The sequence below is a fragment of the Spermophilus citellus genome (assembly GCF_964194105.1).
Source record: "Spermophilus citellus genome assembly, chromosome: 18".
Taxonomy (NCBI): Eukaryota; Metazoa; Chordata; class Mammalia; order Rodentia; family Sciuridae; genus Spermophilus; species Spermophilus citellus.
In genome coordinates this window covers 1,570,927-1,598,502 of record NC_138200.1, presented here as the reverse complement: position 1 = coordinate 1,598,502, position 27,576 = coordinate 1,570,927, and the positions used below count along the sequence as shown (strand labels likewise).

The following is a 27,576-nucleotide window of genomic DNA, read 5'->3' as shown; positions in this document are numbered from 1 at the left end:
CGGGCACTCACTGCCGTTGACACACGGTGTCCTTGCCGTCCCCTCTCTCTCTTCCCGCTAGAGCGCGAATCCCACAGTGTGGCTTTGTTGTGATCGCTGGGTGCCTCTGGCACCTGGGACAGAGCCTGGCACCCTGCACTTTTTAACTACGCGTTGAGTGGCCGGATGTCTGTCAGTCCTCAGATTCTGAATCCTGTTCCTGGGACCAGAGGAGAAGCCGTCCCTGAACCCCACGTCCTCCTGGGGACATGCAGAGCCTCAGGCCTGAGCAGACGTGGGGGCTGCTGGAGCCTGAGAGGGCCACGGCGCTGCTGCCCTGGGAGAGCAGGGCCTGGGAGAAGTCCACGCACCCCAGCTTCGCCAAGGACTGGGAGGCCGTGGACGTCGGGGCCTCTGGCTGCGAGAGTGAGAGAGGTGAGGGAGGGTCCCAGGGGAGGCGGGAGGGTGTTAGCTGGGCTCCGGGAGACGGAGCCCTCATTCCTGGCTGGTGTTGGCTGGCTAGCTGGTGGCCATGGACCACGGGTCTCCAGCAGGCTGCCCAGGACTCTTCCGCGGAGGCCTGCGGCCTTCTCAGGAGCAGCAGGAGAGGCGGCAGGTCTCTGCTGAGGGCCCAGTTATTCCTCGGCCATTGGCCAGGATGAGCCGCAGGATCAAGCCCAGAATCAGCAAAGAAGGGGGCTACCGGGGGTGGACACAGACACTTGGTGACAAGCGTGGACACTGCTGTACGCCAGGCACCGGGGTGGGGGCTGGGGATATAGTGAGAGGGCCCGGCAGGGCTCAGATTCCAGCTTTGGGCAGTGGGACGGATTGGTTTACCCCAACGGGGGGTCATCTGCTGCCATCTAGTGGGTAGAAGTCTAGGCCGTTTTGTAAATCTGTGGGACTGGCCACGAGGAATCACGCAGCCCAAATGTGGCAGTGCCCAGGGTGAGAAGTCCCCCCTCTGAGCCCGAGAGGTTGCAGGGTTCCAAGGTCGTGGGTGGCAGCTGTCCAAGAGAGAGAGAGAGGTGAGAGAAGTGGACAGACTTGGGCCACATTTGAGAGGGAGAATTGGTTCTTGCTGGGGACATGGGAAGTGAGAGAAACCCAGGGTGGCTCTTGGGGTTCTGACCAAGACAGTGGACAGCTTGCTGATTGCTGAGACGGGGGCATCTGGGCCACAGCCCACTGCAGAGGGGGCTGACCATCCTCCAGGGACTGGATGGAGCTGAGGTGGGGGAGGGAGGAGGAGGCTTGGGCCCTGTGGGGCTGTAACAGAGGAGGAGGGAAATGCCAGTCTCTGCCCAGGATCTTCAGCTTCGGGCTGAGGACACTGAGGGCCACTGGGAAACCTCCCCAGGAAGCTGTCTTCACGGACCCCATCACCCTGATGTCACTCCCTGGTTGCTGCTTCTGCTCCCTCAGTCAGTTTTGCTGGAGACCCATGGAGAAGAGCTCCTGCCAGTGGACAGGTGAGGGGACAGAGGCCTAGGGAGAAGGGCACATCAGGTGAGCCAGTGTGAGACCAGGAGGCTGTAGGGTCTGAATTCTCACATCCTCTCCTGCCCACCTGAGCTATACTGGCCAGTGCAGCTGGCAGGAGTCAGCAGAGAAGGGTAGGATGCCAGGAGGAACAGTGAGAGGGGCCTGCCTCAGTGGCCTTGTCACTCACTCATGGCTCCTTTCTTCTCTGCTCCTGCCCCCATCAGACCTGTCTTCTCAAGAGACTGGACTTTCCCAGGAGTGGTGCCCAGTGGAGGAAGATGATGAGTCAGAGGACTCCCAGGTATGTGGCAGGCGGGCTTCTCTCCTTTTCCATAAATGTCTCACCCCGAAGGTCTCAGTGGGCTGCCATGCTTTCCTCTTTAGCCTGGGATTTCCATGCCCCATGGAATTTCCAAGAGTTGTCTTGTGGGAAAGAGGACATATTCTTATGGTGATCAGACACAAAGACACTATGTGATAGGTATGTAACTTACTCCACACATGCTCTCCATCCCTGCACTCATAAACCCACCCATCTCTTCACCCATCCATCCACCCACCCACCCATCCATCCATCTACCCATCTACCCATCTGCCCCCATTCACCCATCCATCCACCCACCTATCCACTCATCCACCCACCCACCCATCCACCTACCCATCTACCCCATCCATCCACCCACCCACCCATCCATCTATCCATCTCTTCATCCATCCATCCATCTACCCACCCATCCATCCACTCACCCACCCACCCATCCATCCATCCACTCATCTACCCCATCCATCCATCCACCCATCTATCTACTCATCCACCTACCCACCCATCTACCCATCTCTGCACCCATCCATCTATCCATCCACCCATCCACCCACCCACCCATCCATCTACCCATCTACCCATCCTTTCAAACATCCACCAACATTTCATCCATATGTTCACTGTTATATCCACCCAAACTATTATTCACCCACTCATCCATATCCCTGTGACATCCATCTGTCCATCCACCCACCTCACCTATCTGTTCACTTATCTGTCCATTCACTCTCCCCTCTACTTACCCTTCTATCTCTAGTCATCAGTCTATCCACCACCCATCCACTCCTCCATCTCCCATTGAACACCCATGTTCACTCGTTCATCTGCCCAGTCCTTCCCGCCCTGTTCACTTACATTCCCATCTCATCGCCCATGTATCTAGTTATCTACATGCTTTCTCATATACCCTTTAACCACATGCCAGCAATTCATCTATCCAGCCCACCTGCCCCTACACACTTGAGCAGTAGCACAGGGGTCATAAGGATGGAGAGGAGTGGAGGGCAGTGCTAGGTGAGCCCATGGAATGATGGGGAAGACAACGCAGGGTCTTGTAGACCCCTGCCATCATTTGGGGGACACAGTCAAAGCACTGCAGAGATCAAGGAGCAGGTTGTGGGAAAGAGGACACATTCTTATGGTGGTCGGACACAAGTGAAGGGTCTCCACGTGATATGTATGTAACTTCATCCACACGTGCTCCGGAAGGAACCCAAGGTCAATTTAGACAGGCTGTTTGAAGAGGCCTCTGTGAGATCCTTCGCTGATCCATTCACCCATTCAGGTTCATCCATCCGTCCATCCACCCATTCATCCATCAATCCACTCACCTGGTCAGCCCAGCCGAACTTTCTGCATGGTCAGGTCCTCCTTCCTTGGAGTTGTATTCCAAGAGTGAAGAAGTTCCCACTCTGGAGGAGAAAAGGGTCCTGTCACTACCATTCTATAAACACAAGCAGGTGCAACACTTGCAAATCCTATCCGAGTGTATGAGTTTAAAGGAAAAAAGAAATACCAGTGCCCAGAAAAGTTCCCTGATGAAGGTTGCTGTAACAGGTGAACTCTTCCACAACTCTAGAGGTAGGACCAAGGTGGACTAGTGAGAGTGGGAGGGAACCTGGGGACTTGGGGTGCTGGTGATGATCTGCTCCCTGTTCTGGGAGCCACTTCATGCAGTATTCACCTCTGAAGATTGTTCAGAGACCTCCCCACAGCATGTCTTAAGACCCCAGTGGATGCCTGAAACCCACGAGAGTACCACATCCTGTACGTCCTGTTTTTCCCTGTATGTGTATACCTATGATACAGTATAGTTTATAAATTAGAGGAAGAGATGAACAACAATAACTAACCAGAGTTTAAGTGGTGTTTTAAATCTGTAAGACTTTCTAAACCAATGACATTTTGAAATTTTCATCCATTATTCTGAAATTTTCTCCAATGGAGCATAGGCATGCTATTTTTGTGTATTTATCTTATATCTAGTCACTTTGTTGTACCGTTTTAATTTCAGAAAGCTTTTCTGTTGATATGCTGTTTCTTTTCTGGCCAGATAATCCTATTTTCCTACAAGTGAAGGTGGTGGCCCCTTCCTGTGGTGTTCACACTTACTTCTCTTCTGTTTCAGGGCTTTGTGGAGTGGTCGAAAGCTCCACAGCATACGACTATAGTCCTGGTGGTGTGCGTGCTGTTTCTGTTCCTGGTTTTGACGGGGATGCCCATGATGTTTCACATTTAGCTATAAGAATGGCTGTTGTTTTCAGAGAGATACCCTGTGTCATTTTAAGGAAATGTTTGGCCTAAAAATCAGGAATGAGTATGAAATATTATCAAATGCCTTTCAAACATCCACTGAGATGATTTAAAAAAAAACTTTTTAGTATGAGGTTTTGCATTACTGTATTTCATTAAAATTAAGCCTCATTGATTGTAAAACACATTTTATTTTATATATCACTGAGAAAAAATGGTAATCAATTGCAAGATGTCAACAATCAGAAGACTCCTCTTAACTTCAGAGGAGGTGAAGACAGCTTAGCGGCTGTGGAATCTGGCGGCTTCCGGGCACCCTGGTCTTCCCATTCTTGGGGCTGGGGTGTGCCAGTCTTCCTACACTGAGTTCTTTTATTCCATGTTTATGTGGGACTCTTGCCTCTCTTCACAAGTGAGATTGGTGCTGTCTTTGTGAAGTTCGGCATCGTGGCTAGCTGGCATCCCAGGAAGACCTGAGTACCTTCGCCCTTTCTTTGCTTTGGGATACTTTGTGTAATGTGAGAGGGCCCAAGGCCTTGCCAGTTGAGAAGAGTCCACCAGTAAGGCAGCCAGGTCCCAGAGCCACGGAGGGGAGGGTCAGCGGAACCCTTGGGCACCTACTCAATGCCCCCACGACGGCAGCCTATTCATACCTTCTACATCTTGTTCCTTTTGATGGTTTACGGTGGCCTTTCATCCCCTAAAGGACTCTTCATTCCATAGACTTTTTCAGATAGCTACTTTAATTACGCATCCTATTTTATAATTAAACACAGGCTTTCTCTTTGTTGTGACTTTCTCTTTATTCTCCTTTTAACTTCTGCCTGCGGTTTATTTCATAATTTGATTTGAAAGTTTTAACTGGCTTATTACTGTTTTTTCAAAGAGTCAGCATTAGGATTTACTTATATCCATTATTTTTCATTTTAATTCATTTTTCTTTAATATATATTGTGTTTTATTTTTACTTGTTTTTATTCCTTATCTCAACTTTTAAGTTGAATATTTAATCTATACTCTCTTTATATTTGCAATAATAGCATATTTAAAAATATAAATGTACTTCTGGATACAGCCTTGGCCACATGTCAAAGTTGGTGAGTCATGTTCTTGTTTATATAGTTTTGTTTTGTTTTTGTAGTGTTCCTAGAGAGTGCGTTGAATCTCAGTGATTTGGCTAAATTTTGCTTAAAATTCGTTTCTGGTTTCTGGTTTTACTGCACTGTGAACAGAGAACGTGGCCTAGAATAGATGTTCTTTCAAGACATTGTGAGAAGCTCTTACTGCAGCCTAGGACATAACTGGTTTCTCTAGTTTCATGGATATTTAAGATGAGCGTATGCTCATCGTCTATAGAAGTTAACTGCTTTTGCGTCTGCTCACTGGCCAGGCACGGTCAGTTATACTGCTCATATTTCATGTGATTTAATGTGGCCCACTGCATCTATCAGAAACTAATCAGACTGTGTGAAAATCTGTTAGCACAACTGGTTTACCAATATATTTTTATAATATTGGCTTTATGTATTCAATAGCTGTGTAAATCAATGCCGATAAGTCCAGCACTGCTGTCTTAGTCAAATAGGCAATATATGTAATACACCAAGCACAGTTCCAGGCATACAGTAGGCACTCAATAAATGTCAGTTAAAACCTGACCCCGAATCTTCTATCAAATATGAAATGATTGCCTTCAACTCAGCCTTTGCCTTAAAATTTTCCTTGTCTAATGCTGGTTGATATTTTCATTCTGCTCTTTTTAAAATTGTGTGTGTGTGTGTGTGTGTGTGTGTTTATCTTTCTTCTGGGAGCTCGTGGGCTGCCACAGCGCCAGGGCTCCGTGGAGGCTATGGATGTGAAGAGGATCAGGACCACCAGGAGGCCACACCAGGCACGCGGGGCCCGGGCTGCTCGCTGGGCCCCCGGCTGCAGGCTGAGCTGGGCCCTGGGCTGCTCGCTGGGCCCCTGCAGGCTGAGCTGGGCGCACCCGGCCTCGGCAGCCCAGGGTTCCTGCGGCACCACCGCCACGCGCCCTCCTTAGGCACAACTTCGCCCCCTTGGACTCCGGGGTCACCCATGCGGGCCTCAGTACTCACACTGGCCTCCTGTCCTGCGGAGAGGCCCTAGCCCCTGGGCAGCACACCCCTCTCGGGCCTCTGGCCGGTTCTCACGGCTGAGGGGCAACAGGGGAGCCTGTTGCAGAGCTCCCTGGGCAGCAGCCTCCAGGTGCTTGGAGCAGTGCGAGCGGGACCCCGCCCTCTCCCACTGTTGGTCCCATGCCCTTGAAGCTGCGTGGCCCACTCTAGAGCAGGGCGTGGACCAGGTGGCATCCGGAAGTGGCCTCGGGGGAGGATCCGCAGGGGAGATCTGTGCCCAAGCCTGCGAGTTCCAAAGGCTGAGGGGATAGGGAAATGCTGGACGCCCTTCAGGGACAGGCAGTCCCCTCCCCAGAGCAACCGGCTTGGGGTTGACAGATTGCTACCCGGGGCTTGGCATCTCGTGCTCAATCTGCGCAAGCTAACTCCCTGCCAGTCCTGGAGCGTCACAAGCTCGGAAGTGTCTTCTAGAAGGACTCCTCTGGAGTCCGCTTCTAGGGTCCATCAGCAGCAGACTCAGGGTAGACTCTTAAACAGCAGGAGGGATTCAGGCAGAATCTTGCTCCCCTGCAGGGCCAGGAGCTCACCGCCAGAGGATCAGCCAACACTGACCCAGTGCCGAAGCGCCCAATGCCAGTGGGCTCGATGGAGATCCCTCACCTGCTGGCACAGCCCAGCGCCCCTTGTGAACTCGGCACTTGAGCACTGAGAGGCTCCGGAGGCACCTGCGCCTGCGCACTCCCACTAGGCGGCTCCGGGAAGGGATTCAGAAGGCCCCGCCCACTGGCCTCGCCCTCCCCGCAATCGTGGCTCCGCCCACAGTCCTGGCCCCTCCCGCAGCCTAGTGGTCTCCGCAGAAGGGTCCAACTACCTGCTTGGGCTCACCTGCTGTCTCGGGTGACCAAACTTTGCCCATAACTGTCAACAAGGGTTCCATTTCACTCATTTGCCCATTCACCCAACATTTCCAGAGCACCTACTGTGAGTTGAGTTCTAGGCTGGGTGATGTGTCAGGCATAGGGAGGAGCCCACTCTGTGGTCTCTAGCCCTGAATGGCTCTAGGGCTGGTGCTGGGGGTGTACAGTTATTCTTTAGGACCCTGGCATTTCTTGAGGACCTTCTGTGTGCTGAGACCTGGACTGGACAAAGTTTGGTCAGAGGGAGGCACCAGACTCCACGGTCCTCACCCCGCTGTCTCCTGTGCTGGTACTGAGGAGATTGAGCCGCTTATTTATCTGGCATCTCTTGAGGACCTGCTGTGTGCCAGGGCAGCTCTGGGCTGTATGGGGCACAGGGGAGAAAGTACTCTGTTCCCTGACCCTGAATGGCTTTGGCTCTGGTACAACTATTCATTCTGATCTGCAGCAATTCTTGAGAACCTACTGTGTGTTGCGTTCTGGGCTGTGATGTGTGGGTCATAGGGAGTTGGTACCTGAGGGGCAACAGGTCCTGGTCAAAGTGTCTGACTTATTAATTCCTCAGCCTGAACTTTCCTGGGAGCCGAAACCTGTGCAGGTGATATCAGGATGCAGATCAAAAACAAAAAAATAGGGCCTGGGGTTGTGGCTCACCTGGCAGGCATGAGGCACTGGATTCGAGCCTCAGCACCACATAAAAATTAAACATTGTTCCACCTAAAACTAAATAAATATTAAAAAACAGCAGCCAAGCAACCCACGCCCCCTGTTCTACTCCAGCCCCCAGGAGGGGCAGCAGCCAGCTGTGTCCGCCGTGTGCCGCCCGTCTGTCTCAGGTGGGTTCCCACGGAGCTTGTTTCTGTCGCATTTCTCCCTGTGTTAAAGACCAGTGTATCTCAGCTATTTTCAAGCCTGAGCTTTTTTTTTTTTTAAATCATATCATTTTCAAACATTTCTTCTAGTGGAGGTGACTTGTTAGCTGGGGGACATGGCCATAAGATTTTCTTTTATTCTTTTTTTTTTCAATAAATGGTAAACTACATGGAACATATTTACCTCGAGGAGATCTTGTTAGGACGTTTCAGTCTTGTAAAGTCATGTCACTGTGATTTCATCTGTGGCAGGTGGGTGGCGCTGATGATTCCCACGTTCCACTCTTCCCTTGAGCCGTCCTCCCCCCACTTCTGGGTGCAGCTGGGAAACTGCTCTGAGAGGCCTGGAACTGCCCTGCTGTGGTCACGCTCTCCCCCTGCCAGGCCAGGGGGACAGCCCAGTTAGCCGCCAGTCACAAGGAGGACAGTGGAGTGCGGCTAGCTGCACCCTCCTGACTGGAGCCCTCCCATGATCCACAGTTGACCACAGATGTCTAAGAGAGCCAAGACCCATCAGGCCTGGTTCAGACCAGCAGAACCACCGGGCTGACCAGCTGATGCAAAAGAAATCGTAAGGGACACCTGATGATGGGTTGTGCAATGAGAGCTGATAAAGCCATAGAAGTAAGGTCTTGGGGGGCTTCCTCACACGGAATAAAAGGTGGGGTCCACTGTGGAACAGGCACCCTTGGCAGGTGTGTGCAGAACCACCCCTCCTGGAGGGGCCCTCCCTGCTCTGCATTCCTCCTGCTCCTTCTCTCTGAGCACAAGTTCTGTCTTAGATCCAGATTGCTTTTTCAGACGGCTCCTTTAGTAAATATGCAGCATCACTAAGGAGTAGAACCTCTCACTGTCATTTATTAAATGTGTATTTATTAATATTTAGTAATATTCATGCCTAGTAGATCATAAAGTGAACAACAGAAAGGCCAGCCAGAGACTCTAGGCACTTCTGTGGGTCCACCTGCCTGTGTGCATTTCCAAGTCCCCACGTGGAGGGACTGCTCTGGCAGTCGTGGGGTTCAGCCCCAGCCCCCTGGGTGTTCCTTGCTGTGTGACCTCTGGGAAGGAACGGAGCTTCTCTGAGCCTTTCCCAGGACACCACCGGAACGACAGCTTCTGCCCCACAGTGCTCAGGCTGTAAATGAGGTGTGGACAGGAGGCGTGCGAGGTCCTTCTTGTGCCTCAGCTCTTACTCTTCTGCATGTCCACACAGGTGTCTGCTGGGTCACCGCTGAGAGCAGGCCTCTCCCCCCACCCCACCCCCACCCGCCCCTGAGTTAGGTGTGGCTACAGGGAAAAGCTGACCTGCATGGGACAAACGGGTAGGGCCTCTTGTCCGTGCGTGTCCTCTGGTGTCTCGTGAGCGCCCAGGAGAAGGGGAAGGCCGTGCCGCAGCGGCACTTGTTGTTGTGCCGCTCCCCGGTGTGCACCAGGTGGCTCTGGAAGGCCTTTCCGCGCTCTTGGCACTCCTAGGGGGATCTTCTGGTGCTCCCTGAGGGAGGACACGTGGCCGAAGGCACCTGTAGGCCACTCCCGGTGTGCCCCAGGCGGTGCTGGAGGAAGTGCAAGCGGTTGCTGAGCGCTTGCCACAGTCCTGGCACTTGTAGGGCCGCTCACTGTGTGCGTGCGCTGGTGCTGCGTCAGATGCCACACCTGCGCGAAGGCCTTGGTGCACTGGCCGCCAGCGAACGGCTTCTCGCCCGTGTGGATGCGCCGGTGCTCTGCCAGTGAGGCGCTCCGGCTGAAGGGTACGCCGCCCTCGGGGCACACGTAGGGCTGCTCCCCCGTGTGCGTGCGGTGCGCCGCTGCTGCGCCCGGTGCACGACCTGATGGAAGGCCTCGGCGCACAGGCTGCAGCAGTACGGCTTCTCCTCGGTGTGGGTCTCTGGTGGCGGACCACCGGAGGAGGAGCGGAAGGCCTGGGCGCACTCAAAGGGCTTCTCGCCTGTGTGGATGCGCTGGTGCTCCATCGGGGACAAGCGGTTGCGGAAGGCCTTGGCGCACTGCACTTAGGCACAGGGCTGCTCGCCCGTGGGCACGCGCCGGTGCTGTGTCAGGTGTGTGAAGCACCTGAAGGCCTTGGTGCAGTCCCCGCAGCGTAAGGCTTCTCGCCCAGGTGCGTGCGCTGGTGCAGGGTCAGGTGCACGCTCTGACTGAAGGCCTTGCCTTCAGGGCGGGGGAACGGCTTCTCCCCAGTGTGGATTCTTTGGTGCAGGATGAATGCTGAACAGTACCTGAAGGCCTTCCCACAGTCCTCGCACCTCCAGGCTTCCTAGGGCCTCCACCCTTCTCCCCTTGGCTGGTGCCAGTGTTCTGCTCCAGGCTCTTCCTTGGCGCGTGGTCTCTCCACAGCCTGGTTTTGCTGGGCACGCCCAGTTGGGTCACAGCAGAGCTTGACGTTCTGGCGCGCAGCCCACCGACCGTGTTCCTGGACGCCCTCTCCTGCAGCCTCTCCCCTGTGGGCCCCTGGCTCCATGCAGCTCTCCGGGTTTTCCTGTGGGTCCTTAAACTCGCCTTCCTCTTTCCAGGGACCTCCCAGCTCAGAGCCCTGGAGGGTGGTGTTCAAGAGCCCCTCCATCCTGCTCCCCGGGTGCTGCATTGATCTTCCAGCTCCTCTCTGGATCTGAAAGAAAATAAATCCATCAGCTTTATCCTCTGCCCTGGGCTGGGAGGAGCTGGCCTAGGAAGGGCTTGGTGCCGCTCCCTGGACCTGCCTACCCTGGCATCATCTTGAGTCAATAATTCTTTGCCCTGGGCGTTCACCCGTGTGCTGAGGGAGACTGAGTGGCATTCCCAGTCTCCCCACGCTGGAGGCCAGTGGTGTTCTGCAGTAGTGACAATCAAAACGTCTCCAGACATTGCCAAGTGTTCCTGGGATGAAGTCATCCCTGGTTGGCACTTACTGGCTTAGGCATCTGAAACAAGTTCAAGAGAGATCCCTGGCCCACTAAAAAAAAAAAAAAAAAAAAATCACAGAATTAATAAAAGAACCTGTCAATCTTAAATACGGGCTGTAACCGGGTACTGCAGACTAGACCATGTCCCCAAATGACTGTGTTGAAGCCCTTGCCCTCAAGGTGATGGGTTTTGGAGGTGGGGCCTTGGAGAGTTGGGCAGATGAGGCCATGAGGGGAGGGCCGAGCTGGGTTTGTGTCCTTATAAGAAGAGCAAGAGAGCAGAGCTGCCCTCTCTGCCAGAGGAGGACGCAGTGCAGAGGTGCCCTGCCCCAGCATCTGACCTCAGGCTCCTGCCCCAGAACCCTGGGGCTGCATGGCCTGCTCCTGGCCTCAGGACCTCGGGGCACATGTGTCGTTCCAGAGCCACCCAGCCCTTAACACAGGATTCTGCTGTGCCGGGAAGGTCTTCCCCAGCTTGGGCCACACTGAGCGCAGACTCTGGACTGGAGACTCTGGAGCCCGGGCTGCCGGAGTGAAGGGCCGAGAGGGCCTCGAGTGCAGAGGGCCTGTGGCAGGTCCACCACGGGTGGGTGGGGGGCCGTGCTGGGGCAGAGCAACCCCAGCCTGGAACAGGAGACAGAGTGACAGGGGAGAGGGCCAGCGTGGGCAGGACCCTGTGTGCACAGCAGCAAGGCCCTGTGGTGGGGGCCGGGCTGGCCCCAGGGCCCATGCCAATTCCACAGGCTGCCCCCAGGCATGGGCAGTGGTACCCACCTCATATCCCGGGAGCATCAGGTCCCGTCATGGCAGGTGTGGCCCTTCTTGGGGCTCCTGGGCCTCAGTGGGTTAGTTGACATCTGCAGGAGAAAGAAACGGGGACCCTGACGGTAGAGGCTGGGACAGACACAGGTGAAGAGGGAGGACATGGGATTCTGGGTGGTGGGGAGCCCAAGATGGGGACGCAGACAGGCCTGGGGTGGTAAAGGGACCTCCCTACTGCCAACACTCAAGACGGGAGTTTCCCCACACCAGCACTCGGCCTTCAGGCCCCTCTGGCTGGCAGGCCCCCACCCCACAAGTCACAAGGTGGGGAGCAGTGGGGAGGCTTCCCACAACCCCTGCCTGGGAGGGACGGCTTGCCTGATGAGCTCGTGGGCTCAGGGAAGCCCTCCGCCTGCCGTCACCGTTGACTGTAAAGGTCTGGCTCAGGAGCAGCCTAGTGGAAGACGTTAGGGCAAAGTCCACTGGGAGCCATGCCAACGTTCATGCTTCTGCTGGTGTGCCACCCTGGGTCCACCCACCTGCAGCTTTCCAAACCCAGGCCTTTAGGGGTTCTATGAAGACTTCATTATGTAGACGTGACTGATTCCACCTTGACCATTGGTGATGACCTCAACCCCAGTCCCCTGTGTGTGCAGGGGCTGGGGGGGGGGGGCTGAAGGTTGGAACACTCTAATCAGAGTGGGTTCCCGGGGCAACAGGCTCCCTCCTGAGGCTACCCAGAGGCCCACTCACCAGAAGTCACCTCACTAGCAATAAACACCAGGCTGAGTGAAAGGAGTTCCAGCATTGTGAATAATGGAAGACGCAGTTCTTACCCCACCACTAAGGAAATCCAGTTTTAGCTCTATCCCAGGAAATGGAGACAATGACCAAAACTACTTTTTTTTAACTTCACATCACAGATAGGCACATACGTTATTTCAGAGGCCAACACACACAGTCACATGTCACCATAACAAAGGTCATCATAACAGACATGCAGGAACACACGCTTCCCCACAGGCAAGGAGGCAGGTGGGAAGCTGTGCACCTGCAGCACTCATGCCTGCTTATGGGACTTTAGGCACAGGTAGCTACAGGTAGCTATCCCATGTGTACTGTCTCCAAGTGAACAGGGACACTCAGGGATCAAGGTTGCATAGGCCACCCTCTCCAGCACAGGCAGGCCATGTGCTGGGAAACTACCTACAGGAGCACACCTGGCCATAGGCATAGTCATACCTGGTGGGCAGAGCCCCAACATAGCAAAGTCCGCGTGTGTGTGGTCTCCCTCATGTGCAGATCACACACAGCAACACAAACACACCGTGACACCAGAGGGCCCTCTTTGTACAGAATGAGACAGGCACATCGGGCCACCTAGTTTCATGCTAGCAAGCACAGGTCTGACTTATCCTACACTGCTGCATACCCAGAACACAGACGAGGGGAGCCTTCACCTCGCACCCAGGAAGACAAATTTCATACGTGTCCAGAGTCAGCCACACACCTGTGTGACTATGTGTGCCGTGGCCGTGGCGCGATATGCAGAGATGCCCAAATGCATGCACACATGCTGTTACACAGTTTCACCTGCAGACTCGACACTTCGCTGGAGTTAGCAGGTGCAAACAAGGACACGTGGGAATGAGCTCTCATGCAGTCACACCTGCGCAGGCAGGCGCTGCCATGACCAGGTATACACACAGTCACACCTGCACGGGAACAAGCTCATGAAAATGCACAAGCAGCCACGCACACGTTCGCGCATGCGCGCCTTCCCATCGGCGCCCCACTGCTGGGGCCACGGGCTCCAGGCAGCTCCCGCTGAGCCCGGTGGAGTCCGGTCGGCTTCCCCTTCTTGCCCTCGCAGACCTCGGGGATCTCGCCTGCTTCAGCTGCACAGAGGCCAAAACCTAGGCCGCCGGAGACACGAACAAATGAGTCCGGTATGTCCTGCGCATAAGAGGCGCGGCCCGAGCACACTGCCCATGAACTACGACTTCCAGAAAGCCCTGTGCGCGCGCCTGCGCAACAATCACTGACCAGTGTGCTTGGGTCGTGGAAACTACAACTCCCAGAAGGCCATGGAAGGAAGGAGGGAGGGGAGGAGGGAAAGGAGGGAGGGGGGAGGGAAAAGAGGGAGGGGGGAGGGGGAAGGGGAGGGGAGAAAGGAGGGAGGGAAGGGAAAGGAAAGGAGGGAGGGAGGGGGAAGGAAGGGAGGGAGGGGGAATGAAAGGAGGGAGGGGGAAGGGGAGGGGGGAAGGGGAGGAGGGAGGAAAGGGAAAGGAGGGAGGGAGGGAAGAGAAAGGAAAGAGGGAAGGAAAGGAATGAAGAAAGGAAATAGGGAGGGAGGGGAAAAAGGAAGGAGGGAAGAAAGGAAGGAGGGAAGGAAAGGAGGGAGGAAAAGGAAGAAAGGAAAGAGGGAAGGATGAAAGGATGGAGAGGAAGGAAGGAGGGAAGGGAGGGAGGAAAAGAAAGGAAGAAAGGAAAGTGGGAAAGAAGGAAGGAAGGAGGAAAGGAAGGAGGGAGAGAGGGAAAGGAAAGAAGGAGGGAGGGAGGGAAAGGAAGGAAGGAGGGAGGGAAGGGAAGGAAAGAGGGAAGGAGGAAAGGAGGGAGGGAAGGGAAGGAAGGAAACGAAGGAGGGAAGGAGAAAGGAAGGGAAGGAGGGAGGGAGGGAAGGAAGGAGGGAAAGGAATGGAAAGGAGGAAGAAAGGAAGGAGGGAAGAAAAAAGGATGGAAACGAAGGAAGGAGGGGAGAAAGGAAGGAGGGAGGAAGGAAAAGGAAGGAGGGAGGGAGGAAGAGGAAGAAAGGAAAGAAGGAAGGAGGGAGGGAGGGTGGGAGAAAGGAAGAGGGGAGGAAGGAAGGGAGGAGGGAGGGAGAAAGGAAAAAAGGAGGAAGGAAAAAAGAAGGAGGGAGGAAAAGGAAGAAAGGAAAGAAGGAAGGAGGGAGAGAGGGTGGGAGAAAGGAAGAGGGGAGGAAGGAAGGGAGGAGGGAGGGAGAAAGGAAGAAGGGAGGAAGGAAGGGAGGAGGGAGGAAGGGAGGGGAAAGGAAGCGGAGGAAGGGAGGACTTCAGCCCGGGGGGGATGCAAGGGCTGATGTGGCTGATGGGCTGATGGGGCTGATGGGCTGATGGGGCTGATGTGGCTGATGTGGCTGATGGGCTGATGTGGCTGATGGGCTGATGTGGCTAATGTGGCTGATGTGGCTGATGTGGCTAATGTGGCTGATGTGGCTGATGGGCTGATGTGGCTGATGGGCTGATGTGGCCGATGTGGCTGATGTGGCCGATGTGGCCGATGTGGCTGATGGGCTGATGTGGCTGATGGGCTGATGTGGCCGATGTGGCCGATGTGGCTGATGGGCTGATGTGGCTGATGGGCTGATGTGGCTGATGGGCTGATGGGCCTGATGGGCTGATGGGCTGATGGGGCTGACTGAGCCCGCGTGGGCGTCTGTTGCAGAGCGGGCTTCCTGCGGGCTGCGCGGGTCGGGGACATGCTCTCAGGGAAGCCTGGCCACGCGGGCTCCCTCCCCTAACGGGCCGGCGGAGGCCGGTCGTGCTCCGCGGGTGAGCCGCTGGAGGCCCCAGGGCGCACGAGTGCGTTTCCGGAGCTCGGGTGGCGGAGGCTGGTCAGGACCCGGACCGCGTCCCGCGTCCTCGCTGGCGTCTGGCCCCCTCCCAGTGGGGCCGCCTGGTGGCCAGGTCCCAGGTTCAAAGCTGCGCCCAGTTGCCACCCGCAGTGTCCCTGGGCAGGTCCTCTGGCCCTCGGAGCTTGTGACCTTCCCGCCAGGCGCGCACGTCCCTGATCCCAGCGACTGGGGATGTGGCCGTGGGCAGCACCCCCCCCCCCCCAGGTCGATCCCCAGTACAGAAAAGAAAAGAGGAAGTGGCCTTTTCAGATAAAAGGGGACACCCTGTACCTAATTCACCTAAGATATTACTGGGAGAAGAAGCAGAGCCATTTTAAGGGAATGGGTAAGCAGTTAGGTCCGACTGACCACATCCCATCAGGTCAGGTCCCTGGGCTGAACTTCCCCACGTGGTCCCTGGGTGTGGCAAGCCCCTCCCCTTGCTCACCCAGCAAACTGTCGCTTAAATGGCAGTGACCTGTGACCATTGGGCGTTCTGCTGTGGTCCGTGAAGTCTTGCTGTGAGGCCTTGATCATCCAGGTGTGTCCCACAGGTGTGTGTGCAGGGAGCTGGCACGAAGGAGACTTCTAGAGATGCTTCCACTAACAAATTGTACACCAGGCTCCTTTCCTCGCCCCTACCCACCTAATTAGGTCAGTCCAAACCCCAGTGGCCAACCACAGGGCGCAGAAGGACAACAGCCCTGGAGTCCCTCCTCTGGATGTGCACAGGACCCCTCCCCTGGAGCTCAGGGTCAGGACTGGGCTGGTGATGCAGGCCTGGGCTCAGGGCCAGATGACCTGGAGACCTGCCTCTAGCCAGTGTCCCCTCTAAAACCAGGACCCCACTCACAGCAGGGCTGCTGGGCACGGCTGTACACACCTTACTTTTCACTAGGGCACCTGTCCAAGCATCATGGGGAAGAGATACCTCCAAAAGAGGGTCCCGAGGAGTTCCTGGAGAGAGGAGGAGTGGTCTCAGGACCGCTGGGTCCTTGACATCTGTGACAGAGAAGAACTTCAGCACACGCCCCTAGAGGCATTCAGGGAGAAGGTGGACCATCTCATGAGACAGACAGGCCAGCTCTTCTCCTAAAGGAACCCGAGGGGCATGAGGAGGTGTGGGGTGACCTCACTCTGGCCGTCTCAGGATCCTCAGGTGGATGTTTGATCAAAAACATTGCAAAGTCTCCAGGTGCGAGAAAGTCCCCTGAATTATATATAAGCTTCTCAAAATATCAGGTCTCTCTTTGCTTAATCTGTTTATTGATGAATAATTAACAGTGCACAAGGCCGTGTTCACACCAGGGCTGCAGGATCCCACCCCAGCATGTGTCCACGCTCAGGGACCATCAGGCCAAGTCTGTGTCCAAAGTCCCTCAAGGGAAATCTTACTCAACAAGAAAGAAAAGCTTGAAGCATCACAATTAGAAACACTTCTTGTTCTGTTTTCTCTTTGGAGGTGAGGCCTTGGGCACTGCTAGGTGGCTCTGCTGGATAGCACTGCTAGGCGGCACCGCTAGGTGGCACTGCTGGATAAGGAATGACAACTAGGCTCAAAAAGCTGCTTTTTAGAAATCCAGGTGGCAGAACACGCATAACACAGAACTGACCTTTTCACTCATGTTAATCCTTGAACACAGGCTTTATATTTTACCTTGTCTGTTTTTAAAACTGGTAACATATACATAACTTGGTGTTTATCATTTTAACCAGGTGTAAGGGACACTTTAGTGGCATCGTGCACACAGTGTGGGGCCGCAGTCCCCCCATTCCCTGTGGTGCTCACTGGTCCTGCGGAGCTGAACTTGCCCCCCGCCTGGCCCCTGCTCCTGACACCTCTCCCCTGTTTCTGAGTCTGAGCCCCCAGGTGCGCTACCTGAGAGACAGCGCTCTGTGCTCTCTGGGACTGGCTAAGGCTCCTCCTGACCACAGCCAGAGCTGTGCAAGCCCCAGCACCACGTTCCTCCTTTGAGGGGCTTGGCTGCTTGCACTTCTTGCGGGCCTGAGTGCTGCTGCTGTGAACACAGATGTACACACCTCTCCTGGAGACTCGGGGTGACGTTCTTTGGGGTGAATGTCTGCCCTTGGCATGGCTGCACTGTGTGATCGTTGCATTTTAACATGTTCAAGGGCATCCACACGACCTTCCATAGTCAGGACATCAGGTCACACTCCCGCCACAAACACTTTGTCTGATTCCTGCTACATTGTTATTTTCTCTATTTATTTGAAGAGTGACCATAGGGCATGGATGTGTGGCAGTTCCTTGTTTCTTTTGAAAAGAAAAAACATGACTTTTCCATTGTTTCATAACGACTGTTACTTGGAAGAGGGTAAGTGCCCACTGGGTACCCAGTACCCACTGGGCATCATGCAACTTCTCACTCCTTGGAACCAGATCTCATTTCCTCCTGAATGTGGACCTCCATGCCATGCCTGCTCTTCACAGCAGCCACTGACAACCCGCTTCACAAAGACAGGCAAAGTGCATGTGCAGAGAGCTGAAGTGGATCTGAGCCACAGGAGCCGGCGGTCCCCGTGCCAGCGTGGAGCGTGGCTGGGCTCCCACTCTGGTGTGCAGGCACCTTGCAGGCAGCCGCAGCTGGGGGGTGAACAGTGGGTGCGGCAGGTCCTCACTGGAGGGGGGATGCGGGAGCTGGTCTGGTTGCCAGGCAACACTCAGAGTCCCTGGAGATGAGTCACCAGGAAAGAGAGTGAGGAGAGGGGTGGGGGAGGGGCCGCCTCAGCCCAGCAGAGAGGGTGGAGGGGGAAGGGCCTGCGGCTGAGGTCCTTTGATTGACAACCTCTCATCTGTCTCTCTGTGGCTGAGGAGACGTCCTGTTAGAGCCGGGATGGGATCAAGGCCACTGCAGGGGACCCCACTGGATTCTGGGTTCTCACTTGAGAGGACTCTTAGTGGGAGGCCTAGGGAGAGGGGGACAGGGGACACTTTCCAGGAAGAGAGCGGGCCTCGGAGAGAGGGAGTGGCCCTCCTGCCCTGCAGTTGTGTTGGGGTCCAGGGACGTTTGCAGAGTCTCGCCCACGGCTGAGTTGACTGACAGCCACAGGATATCAAAGTCTCCACGGCTCATGTCAGGGTCCAGGCAACTCTGGGTCACTCTGACCCACGCTGACCGCTTCTGATCAGAACCCATTCGTACAGATTTTATGGTGGCGGCAACTCTCCTTAGCCCCTGAGTTCTGGAACGGGTCTGTCCCCCGCCCCCACCCCCTCCCAGGATATCTGGGCCCTGGTCCTGCAGACAGCAGGTAGTCTGCTGAGGAATGCAACCTGTCCTGTTGACAGGAGCCAGGCCGGCTGCTCTGAGAGAAAGCATGTGGGGGTCAGCGCAGTGGGCCAGTTTAGAGGATCATTCCCCTGGCTTCCAGTTCCCACTGCAGCCTCGTCAGATGGCCTCTGTTTATAATTTCATCTCTGTTGTTCATCTGTCTGCTAGGCCTGTGGTCCCCAAAGTGCAGTTCCAGGCTCCCCGGAGGGGATCAAGGCCTTTCAGGAGGCCTACAAGTTCCAAACCATCTTCTGAGAATATTTAGATTTTACTGGCCAAGTCCTTCTATTGTTTCTGCATGTTGTCAAGTTGCAAGGGCTGGATTTAAGAGGCGGGTATGAGAATTCAGCTGTCCTCTACCTGGGAGGACATTGGAGGGATCTGCAAACATGTGGGAGATCCCTTTATTCATGATCATTATCTGGAAAGAGCCATTGTTTTTCATCAGTGTAGATGATGCTGATATATAAGAGATTCCTTACCTTTCAAAGTTTTTAAAATTAAAAATATCCAGTTTTCATTGATAGTATGGTAAATATACATGATCGTAAATCAAACAAAGAGAAATTATTTGGGGTTCTCAATAATCCTGGAAAGCACAAAATTCCGACAGGATGAAGTTTCAGAATGACTCTCCTAGGAGAATTTCCTTCTTTATTCCTCCCCCCACCCCTGTGGTGCTGGGGATTGAACCCAGGGCCTGTGCCTGAGGGCAGGCACTCTACCAGCTGAGGTATGTCCCCTGCCCTCCTGGGTGACTTTCCAAGATGCAGCTTTGCTGGCTGAAGAGGTGCATGTTTAAGGTGTCTGACGCCTGGTGTCCTGATGTGACTCTCTTCCCATCTCTAAATCCTCATGAGAAAGAGTCCACAGCCCAGCGCAGTGGATCCCGCCAATTATCCCAGCCACTGAGGCAGGGGGATGGCAAGTTCCAGGCCAGCCTTCACCCTGAGCAATTTAGTGAGACCCCGTCTCAAAATAAAGAATGAAAAGGGCTGGTGGGTGAGTCTCACCAGGGGCTCAGTGGTTAAGTGCCCTCGGCTTCAATCCCTGTTCCCCCCGCCCCCCCCCCAAAAAGAGAAAGAAACAGAAATAGAGGGTCTACCTCTGTCTGTCTCCTGTGATCAGGAGGTTGGTGGCCCGGTGCTGGAGCTCCGTGGCTGGACACCGAGTCCCTTGCTAGGGGTGAGTTGAGAGCTCTCAGGAGAGGAGGTGGGAGGCAGAAGCCGAGCTACAGACTGTCGCCCTGATCCTGGACGAGACGTGGGCCCCTGTGAACCCCACTTTCTGCACCTGCAAGGTGGGCTTTAGCTGGAAGAGAGCTTGATACAGTAAATCATGGCATACTTTTGTTTTTTAAACAGATATAACATTTTTGATACCTTTATTTTATTTATTCCTTTTTATGTGGTGCCGAGAATCAAACCCAGTGCCTGGCTTGTGCCAGGCGAGCGCCGCACCACTGAGCCCCAGCCCAGGTGACATGCTTTTGTTTTTAATTATTTCTACAATAATTAAATATGAAAAACTGTAGTAATTTGGGTAAACAAGCACTAGAAAGAAGGAAGCTTCACCTTCCTGTGGCATTTTGCCCGCCTCCGTATCCACCGTTGCTGAAGCAGTTCCCTCAACGCCGCCACACTAACTGTTCTAGTCCTCCGTCCCCACCGGTGCTGGTGACATAACTGCCTGTCCCCCTCTCGTGCGTGCCCTCTGGGGAGTTTGGGCTGCATCACTAAAACCTGTCCCAATGGCGCTGGGCGGCTGGGCGGGCCATGCTTTCCCAGGGAGCCCTGGACTTTGGCCAGGACGCCCTCAGCGCTGACTAGGACTGTCCACGGAAAGGCGGGGGAACCTGAAGGTTTGGGAGGAGACCGTGGCCTCCCTGGGAGCGGGAGGTGCTGGTTCCCACGCAGTCCACTTACGGGGCTAAGTGAGACCAAGCGTCACGGTTCCATAAACAGAGGAGAAGAAGCCTTCAACTGTGGGACAACCCTGCTGCCGCGTGCAGCCTGGCTGTGTGCTGATCCTGTCACTCAACAGCCACTTAGCATGTGCCATGTGACGGGGACAGTGCGGGGCACCAAACGGGAGCAGACCCCTGCGTTCATAAAGGACTCTCCTGTGGGTCTGGGGTCGGCGGGCTCCGTGCCTGCACCGAGCCCAGCCTGGCACGGGGGCACGTCCTCCTTTCCCAGGGGAATAGAGTGGTGCCCCTACGAAGGTCGGCTGCTTAATAAACAGGCTTCCTCAAGATACCAGACTTCAATGAAAGATGGAGAAGAAAACAAGACACGTGGAGAGGGCTGAAGTGGAACCGGAACCCCCGGAGCCGGCGGTCCCCGTGCCAGCGTGGAGCGTGGCTGGGCTCCCACTCTGGTGTGCAGGCACCTTGCAGGCAGCCGCAGCTGGGGGGTGGGACTGAGGGTGCAGCAGCTCCTCACTGGAGGGGGGATGCGGGAGCTGGTCTGGTTGCCAGGCAACGCTCAGAGTCCCTGGAGATGAGTCACCAGGAAAGAGAGTGAGGAGAGGGGTGGGGGAGGGGCCGCCTCGGCGCAGCCAGCTGCGGAGACCGAGGGGGAGGGGCCGCGGCCGAGGGTCTCTAACCAGCCCCGCTCCGCGGTGCTCAGACGGCCCCCACCCAGAGTCTCGTTATTGTTGTGATTACTCGTGTGTCTATTAGGCCACTTGCTCCCAAATTCGATCCAAGCTCCCTGGAGGGAGCCGAGACCCTCTGGAGGGTCCACACGCCTCCCAACTATTTTGCTCAGAGCACAAAGGTGTCATTTGCCCTTTTCCTTCCCAGCTTTCTGCAGAATGACGTATGGCACGTGCTGGAACTAGGAGCGCAGATGAGAATCCAGCCCTCCCCTGAGACGGAGGACATCAAGAGAGTCACAAGAATGTGCCACATGCCGCCTCCCCCACTGATCTTTGTGTAGAGAGACAACCATGTCACCCGGTGTTGTCTCCTAGGTCAGCGTTCAGCTCAGCGGGTGCTCGGGGTTCCTGGATGCCAGCAGTGTGGGAGGTGTCCTCCAGGGGTGCTGAGGGTTTCCAGGGGAGTCCTGAGGCCAAGCCCTGCGGTGACAACTACCTGGGCTGTTCTTGACTGTTTCTCTGGGTTGCAGGACACAGACGATCAAGGTGTCTCCCCACACGGGACCAGGTCGCTGCGCTGGTCCACAGCTGTCTCACTGCCCCTCTGTCCCCTGGGAAGTGCCAGTGAATGTCTCACTCCTGTCCACTGGCAGCTGCCTCCAGTGTGAGGCCAGGGAAGGGACTTCTGTGGGATGGGAGCGTGGGTCTCCCCTAGCACAGGGTGAGCGTCGGTCCTCAGCGGAGAGGCTGCTGTTTACCAAGGCTGGCTCCCGCGCTCGCGCTCCGTGTGGAGGACCACGGGCTCGACGTGGCCCCTCGTAGCCTCACCTCCTCACCTGCAGATGGGGACTGAGGCAGTAAGAACTCGGAGCAGTTCGGTGCGCAGCAGCTGTACGGTTTTGCATTTCTATAATAAATATAATTTACAGATACAAGAAAGGTCAGTAAGAACAGAAAGCCACGTTTTGGGGGGTGAAATTTTCTTCACTCAGTAGGTGCCTGATTGTTGAACAAGCCCCTTTACGTGTCCGTGTCCGAGTAGGTGACAGTTCTCTTGTTCCCCTGAAGGGCTAACTGTTGTTTCTTTCCTTGTGCCGGGACTCCGGAGAGCAGAGCGTGCAGCCTCTCCCAAACCCACATCACCAGAGCCTGGGGAGCCCGGATCCCAGGTCTGCCCAGCCCCACCAGGGCGAAGGCCCGGGTGCAGGAGCACACACGTCCCGACCGCGGGTTTTAACAGTGTCCAGTGCACCTCTGAACACAGTGTCCAGTGCACCTCTGAACACAGTGTCCAGTGCACCTCTGAACACAGTGTCCAGTGCACCTCTGAACAGAGCCCTTGCTGCTTATTTTAAAAAGGACATGTTTTTCTTCTTCTCTCTCCCTCTCCCTCCCTAGCCCAGGGTGAAGAACAAGAGCACTTTGGGTTACCTATCTGATCCCCACAGGAAGGAGATGTCCCTGGGAGAGTAGGAAGCGACTATCTCCCAAAATAACAAGTGAATTTCAACATACCTTCAGGCGGGTGCACCTGGGACCCCGCCGCGGCACACCTGCAGTGCAGCCTTTCCACAGCTTCTTTAAAAGCCCCCTGTCCCCTGAGGGGCAGAGTCACAGTCTCTGGGACAGGTCTTCCCTGTGTTCTCCTTTTCTAGTAAACAATAAACCTTCTTTCTCCTTTTCCTCAAAACCCTGTGTTTGTACTGAATTCACCTCGGGAACAAGGACCGAGCTTTCAGCAACAAGGTGAGGAAGCGGCTGAGGCGACCTCGCAGCCTATTGAGGGAGGGAAGGGAGGCTGCAGGAGGACGCTGTAGCACCCTAGCAGCCAGGAGCAGGGCCGTCCACCCCCGCAGTGCGGATGCAGGTGTGGTCCCTGCAGCAGAACTCCCTGCAGCCCCCGGCTTCGGAAGGCACGGAGCACCTTCACGTCCACATTCCTTTGTCCCCAGCAGCGCCAAGCGGGGCCACCCTGAAGCGTGCTGGTATTAAACCACCAAGTCTCCTGGAGCCCCTGGAAAGCCGGCTCCGGTGAAGGAGGGCTACGAGGGAAAGAAGAGTGAAACAGGGAGAGGAGGCTGGCGGCAGGGAGGACAGACAGCCTGAGAGCGGGGCGTCTCTCCAGCAGAAAATCTGGGCGTCTGGGGGGCAGCCCTGGGCTTCTCGTCTCCCTGCAGGAGCCCACCTGGGGACCTCCCTGTGCTGCTGGTCCAGCACCCCCCTGTCTTCGCTGTCCGCTTCCTGTCTCCAGGGCTCTGCTCAGCAGTCCCTCGTGGGAGTCCTCCCTGGTGGCCTCCCCGCGGCCTGGCCACAGGGCTGGGTTCCCTATGGTTGGCCTGTCCAAGGAACAGCGAGGGCACCTCTTCCCTGAGGAGACTGCAGAGCCAGCTTCCTCCTGCTGCTGGTTTTGTCACTGCAACAGCAATCAAGGGACACTGGGGAGGGGAGCTGGCGGTGTGGGGTGGACAGCGGGAGTGTGGAGCCAGCCTGCAGGCAGCACCCTGGAATCATCGTGAAGCAATAGCGTGGGGGCGGCTGTGGGGAGGTGGCTTGAGTGGGGCAGACAGGCGGCAGAGTCCTGGAAGCAGAATCTGGAAGGGACTTCAAGTGTGGCCAAGAAGCCACACTCATCAAGGATGTGATGGGAGGGTGGGTCCCCAGGGAGGACCCAGGAGGAGACCCTGGGAGCAGGAGGTCATGGTGGAGGCCAGCCGCTCCATCTGAGGAGGAGGCTGACGGGAGTGGAGGGAAGTGTCTGCCCCAAGCAGCTTTGGAGGGAGTGCTAGACCACAGGTCCCCTGGCTGGGGACCTCCTGGTCCGGTGGAACTCCTGGGCCTTTGCTGTGGAGGAGGGAGGAGGCTGTTCCTGCACCCTAGGATGAAGGAGGCCGTCCTCCGCTGAGCATAGGAGGCTGAGCAGCATCCTTGAATTTCCCATCTCCTCCCCTCCCACCAGCTGTGACCACCAAAACATGTCCCCAGATATGGCCAGACACCCTCTGGGGCAACACTGTCCCTGCTTGAGCGTCCACCTGGGGGGTAAGGTGGTTTTGGTGGGTCAAGAAGCAGGGAGTGCGTGGGCTCAGGAAGCCTGGAGACCTCTTTGCCTTCCGCAGCTCTGATGCTTGGGATTCTGCTGACCCGCAGGACGTCTGAGCAGGGACTCCAGTCCTCTGAGTGTGCCCTCTGTGTGCAGACCAGTAGGTCAGAGATCACCCCCCCCCCTGCGGCCTCGGTTGGCCTCCCACACTCTGGACCATCACGCACGCACCTGCCCTCCTGTCCTGGGTGGGGGCCAGACACCCTGAGAGGCCACTGTGCCCCAGGACCCATGAAACACTTCACACGGGCTGCTCACCAATGACCGGGGCCCCTAGTGGAGCTCTTCCCACGTGTGCCCTCCCCGACCGGCCAGGAACCCCTCTCCCAGGCAGGCTCCTCCACCACATTGTGTCGGAGGCACAGTTTTCCCCGACGTGTCTCCGGTGATTCCTGGAAGCGGTTCTTGCAGTTATGAATCCATTTGGTGAGAGGCCAGAGACACCAGACCCACCTCTGCATCCTGCGTGTGGTGTGGAACTGGGGAGAGGACTTCCTGACAATCGAGTGGGGGCTCAGGTCACATCCCTGTCCCCATCAGCCTTGTAGGACTGTGCCCAAGACCATGCCCAAACCCCAGGCAGAAGGACAGCCTTCCTGGAGTCCCTTCTCCGGACCTGCCCAGGACAGCTCCGGAGGGGGGGGGTTCCGAGTCAGGAGGGGGCTGGAGGTGCCGCTGTGGCCTGGGGACCCGCCGGAGCCCAGCGCTCCCCTCAGTCCACAGTCACCTAGGACCCCGCTCGGCTGCCGGGGAAACCCACCCCGGACTCCCTGCCAAGCTCTGTCCACGCCGGGGCTGAGGAACTCCCCAAATCCCTACGGCCCACGACGGCCACGCGGTGCTCGGCCAAACACTTGTTTCTAAACCCGGGCCCGCGAACAAGTGTCCGCCGCAGTGCGGCTGCGGAGACCCGGTCTCGCTCCTGGTGCGCGGCGCGAGATGGCGCTGTTGCCTAGCGGGAGAGGAACCAGGCCCCGCTGACATTCCTCAGCTTTCCGTTTTCTTTTTAATTTCAAACGTTAATATATTTTCTATTTTCTATTGAACATAGGCATCAGCAAGCCCCTCTTTTGCAGAAACTATAATACCCAGGGGAAAAACTTGTAAGATGTCGCTTAAAATATTCTTTGTTATAAAATAATAAAACTTCAAATAAATAGTCTTCACACCAAACAGCATGTTGAAAAATTAGAAAATAAATGTTTAATTTTACTACAACTACGATATACATGAAGTCGAAAGGGGAAATCAGAGTTTTCCAATAAAGTCTTCCTGTAAGGCAAAATACAATCTAAAGACATACTGATTGATTCACATTCTTCCGAATGTACAACATATTAGTATAATATTTTGTGATTACCATGGAGTATGGCACAACTTGTTTTTCACAGTTGCGAATATCATTGTATATTCAAAAATATAGCACACTATCTCTGGGGAACACAATGGCAAGAAGATCATTGGCTAATTTACAAATTTTGCAAGGACTATTCACAAACAAGAACTGCCTAGGAGTGTCTGTTGCTTAAGCTTATGCAATATGTGGAACACCAAGTTCTGTATCCCTTAACTTTGAGCTCCATTAGCTGAGGTTCTAACAAGCATATCAGTTAAAATAGCACACAGACAAAAAGCATCTCACTGTAAGCAGCAAAGACTATCCCAACTCTCTACGAACAGTGTCAAGATCACAACTGTCTAGTTGGTTGCATATGTGTTTAAGAAAAAAAAGAGAACAACCCTTAATACTGATATTCCTGATTAACAATGCTATGTTGGTTTTTCAAAGTGCCTCAGGGGCAACAGTGGGAACTTTGTAGCAGACTGTGTTTGAGTTTTCACACCGGCACCCAGGCCTGTTAACCCAATCATAACACCCCTGGCATAATTTAAGGCAACCCATGGCTGGAGGGTAACACCATAAGCAAGGCAAAAAGACGGACATGAGACCCATGGCCGACCAACGCGCACAATAGTGAGACGGGCTGCAGGAGCACGGGTTGTCAGAGCAGTCGTCCTCATCATCATCAGAACAGTGGTAGAAGACAGCTTTCACACAGCACACGCAAGTCCCATAGTCAATCACATTCTGGGCCGAGCAAAGGCACCGCTTGTTGCAGATCCAGTTGGATGGCAGGGGCCTTGGATGGGTGCACTCCTTACACTTGCACTTGCCACAGTCCTCACACCTGTAGGCGTGCAGGCCCAAATCTTCCATGCTCAGTGGCTTGCGCTCACCTGGCTTGAGCTCAGATTTGGGTTGCACCAGGATGATCCCATCAGCAAGTGGACCAGAGGAGAAGGATGGTCCTAACAGCCTCCGTTCTGAGGAGCTGCTGCTGATATTTGTCCTTAGGATGCTCTGAGACCCTGAGCTGACGGTGCTGATGGACCTGGGCAGAGGGGCTCGAGTAGAAACACGAACCTGCGAAAGCTGGAGCCTGGGAGGCGGGCTGTGCTCCGGCAGACCGCGGAGCCTCTCCGGCTTGTGCTGAGTGGAGGGGCGAGGAGCGGGCTGCAGTCCGGGTCTGGGGACCGCAGTCGGTGCCTCGGTGTACTCATTGGTGTTTCCGATGGTTCTGATTTGATCCAGAGACAAAACCTGTACCTGCTGGGAGAGGGCTTCTCCAGGGCCAGGCTCCCCACGCTGCCTGCCACTGTCACAGTGCGCCTGCAGCAAAGGCTGAGACCCGCTGCCACTCTGTGCTCCGGCCTCCATGGTGTCTTGGAAGTGTGGTCACTCCAGCAGGCTTAGAGCGCATCTGAACTCGGTGATCACGGCTTCGCACCAACCCCTCTCCCCCGGTGTTTCTTTCAGCGATGTGCAAATAAATCCAGTCCCTTCGCAAACTTTTTCCCTTCTTTCCAAACTCTGCCTCAGTTCAACTTCCTAGCAATCGCGGAGAAAAATCGAGAGACAAATTCGGAGCCAAGTCCCCCGCCGATGAACACCCCGGGGTTCGGGGCTGCCCCTTCCAGAAGCGCACGCGGAGTATTTCCTCTTTTTCTCAATGAACAAGAGGCCGAAGCGCCAACGGCGAATCCCTTTTCCTGTCAGATTAGCCAATGAGAAAAGAAACGGCCTCACAGAGAATTTAAAGCCAGATCGCCAAGTCGCGCGGCCCCGCGTGCGTCTGAGCAGAGGCGGCGCGGGGGCGCGGAGCCGGGTCGGGAGGGCGCGGGGGCCTGAGCGCTGCGCGCTCCACCGGCCCCTCTCTTACGCGCGCGCGCTGTGGCGCGCAGCTCCGGCTCTCGGTTTTAATTGCGATAAGATACACACAACATACATTTACCATGTTAAGGAATGTTTTCAGGTATTAATTGTTACACATAGTCTTGCAAATTCTGCATTTTAATAT

The 27,576-nt window shown here is 55.4% G+C and overlaps 2 protein-coding genes and 1 long non-coding RNA gene across 6 annotated transcripts; 1 reads left to right on the top strand and 2 right to left on the bottom strand.

The window, feature by feature from the left end:
- The first annotated feature begins 181 nt into the window (after window positions 1-181).
- SMIM17 (small integral membrane protein 17) lies at window positions 182-22,646 on the top strand. 3 transcript variants are annotated; one of them, XM_081274440.1, is made up of 3 exons: window positions 182-414; window positions 1,692-1,768; window positions 22,516-22,646. In XM_081274440.1, the coding sequence occupies exons 1-3, from the start codon at window positions 249-251 to the stop codon at window positions 22,588-22,590; spliced, it is 318 nt and encodes a 105-aa protein (XP_081130566.1). In that variant the 5' UTR covers window positions 182-248; the 3' UTR covers window positions 22,591-22,646. The 3 variants fall into 3 exon arrangements, with proteins under 3 accessions (XP_081130566.1, XP_081130564.1, XP_081130565.1); XM_081274438.1 differs by lacking the exon at window positions 22,516-22,646 and adding an exon at window positions 6,712-6,903; XM_081274439.1 differs by lacking the exon at window positions 22,516-22,646 and adding an exon at window positions 3,918-5,952.
- LOC308637724 lies at window positions 1,456-13,614 on the bottom strand. Of its 2 annotated transcripts, none has more exons than XR_014019671.1 (7): window positions 12,832-13,614; window positions 11,968-12,043; window positions 11,602-11,684; window positions 8,112-10,553; window positions 3,121-3,201; window positions 1,553-1,890; window positions 1,456-1,470 (listed from the first exon to the last, which is right to left on the bottom strand). It is a non-coding gene; the product is annotated as an uncharacterized lncRNA (long non-coding RNA). The 2 variants fall into 2 exon arrangements; XR_014019672.1 differs by having other exon boundaries at window positions 13,349-13,614.
- A 3,354-nt stretch (window positions 22,647-26,000) lies between the features above and the next one.
- LOC308638233 (protein sprouty homolog 2-like) lies at window positions 26,001-26,936 on the bottom strand (the record flags this gene model as incomplete). The annotated part of the gene is made up of 1 exon (XM_081275485.1): window positions 26,001-26,936. The coding sequence occupies one exon, from the start codon at window positions 26,934-26,936 to the stop codon at window positions 26,001-26,003; it is 936 nt and encodes a 311-aa protein (XP_081131611.1).
- Window positions 26,937-27,576: the final 640 nt, after the last annotated feature.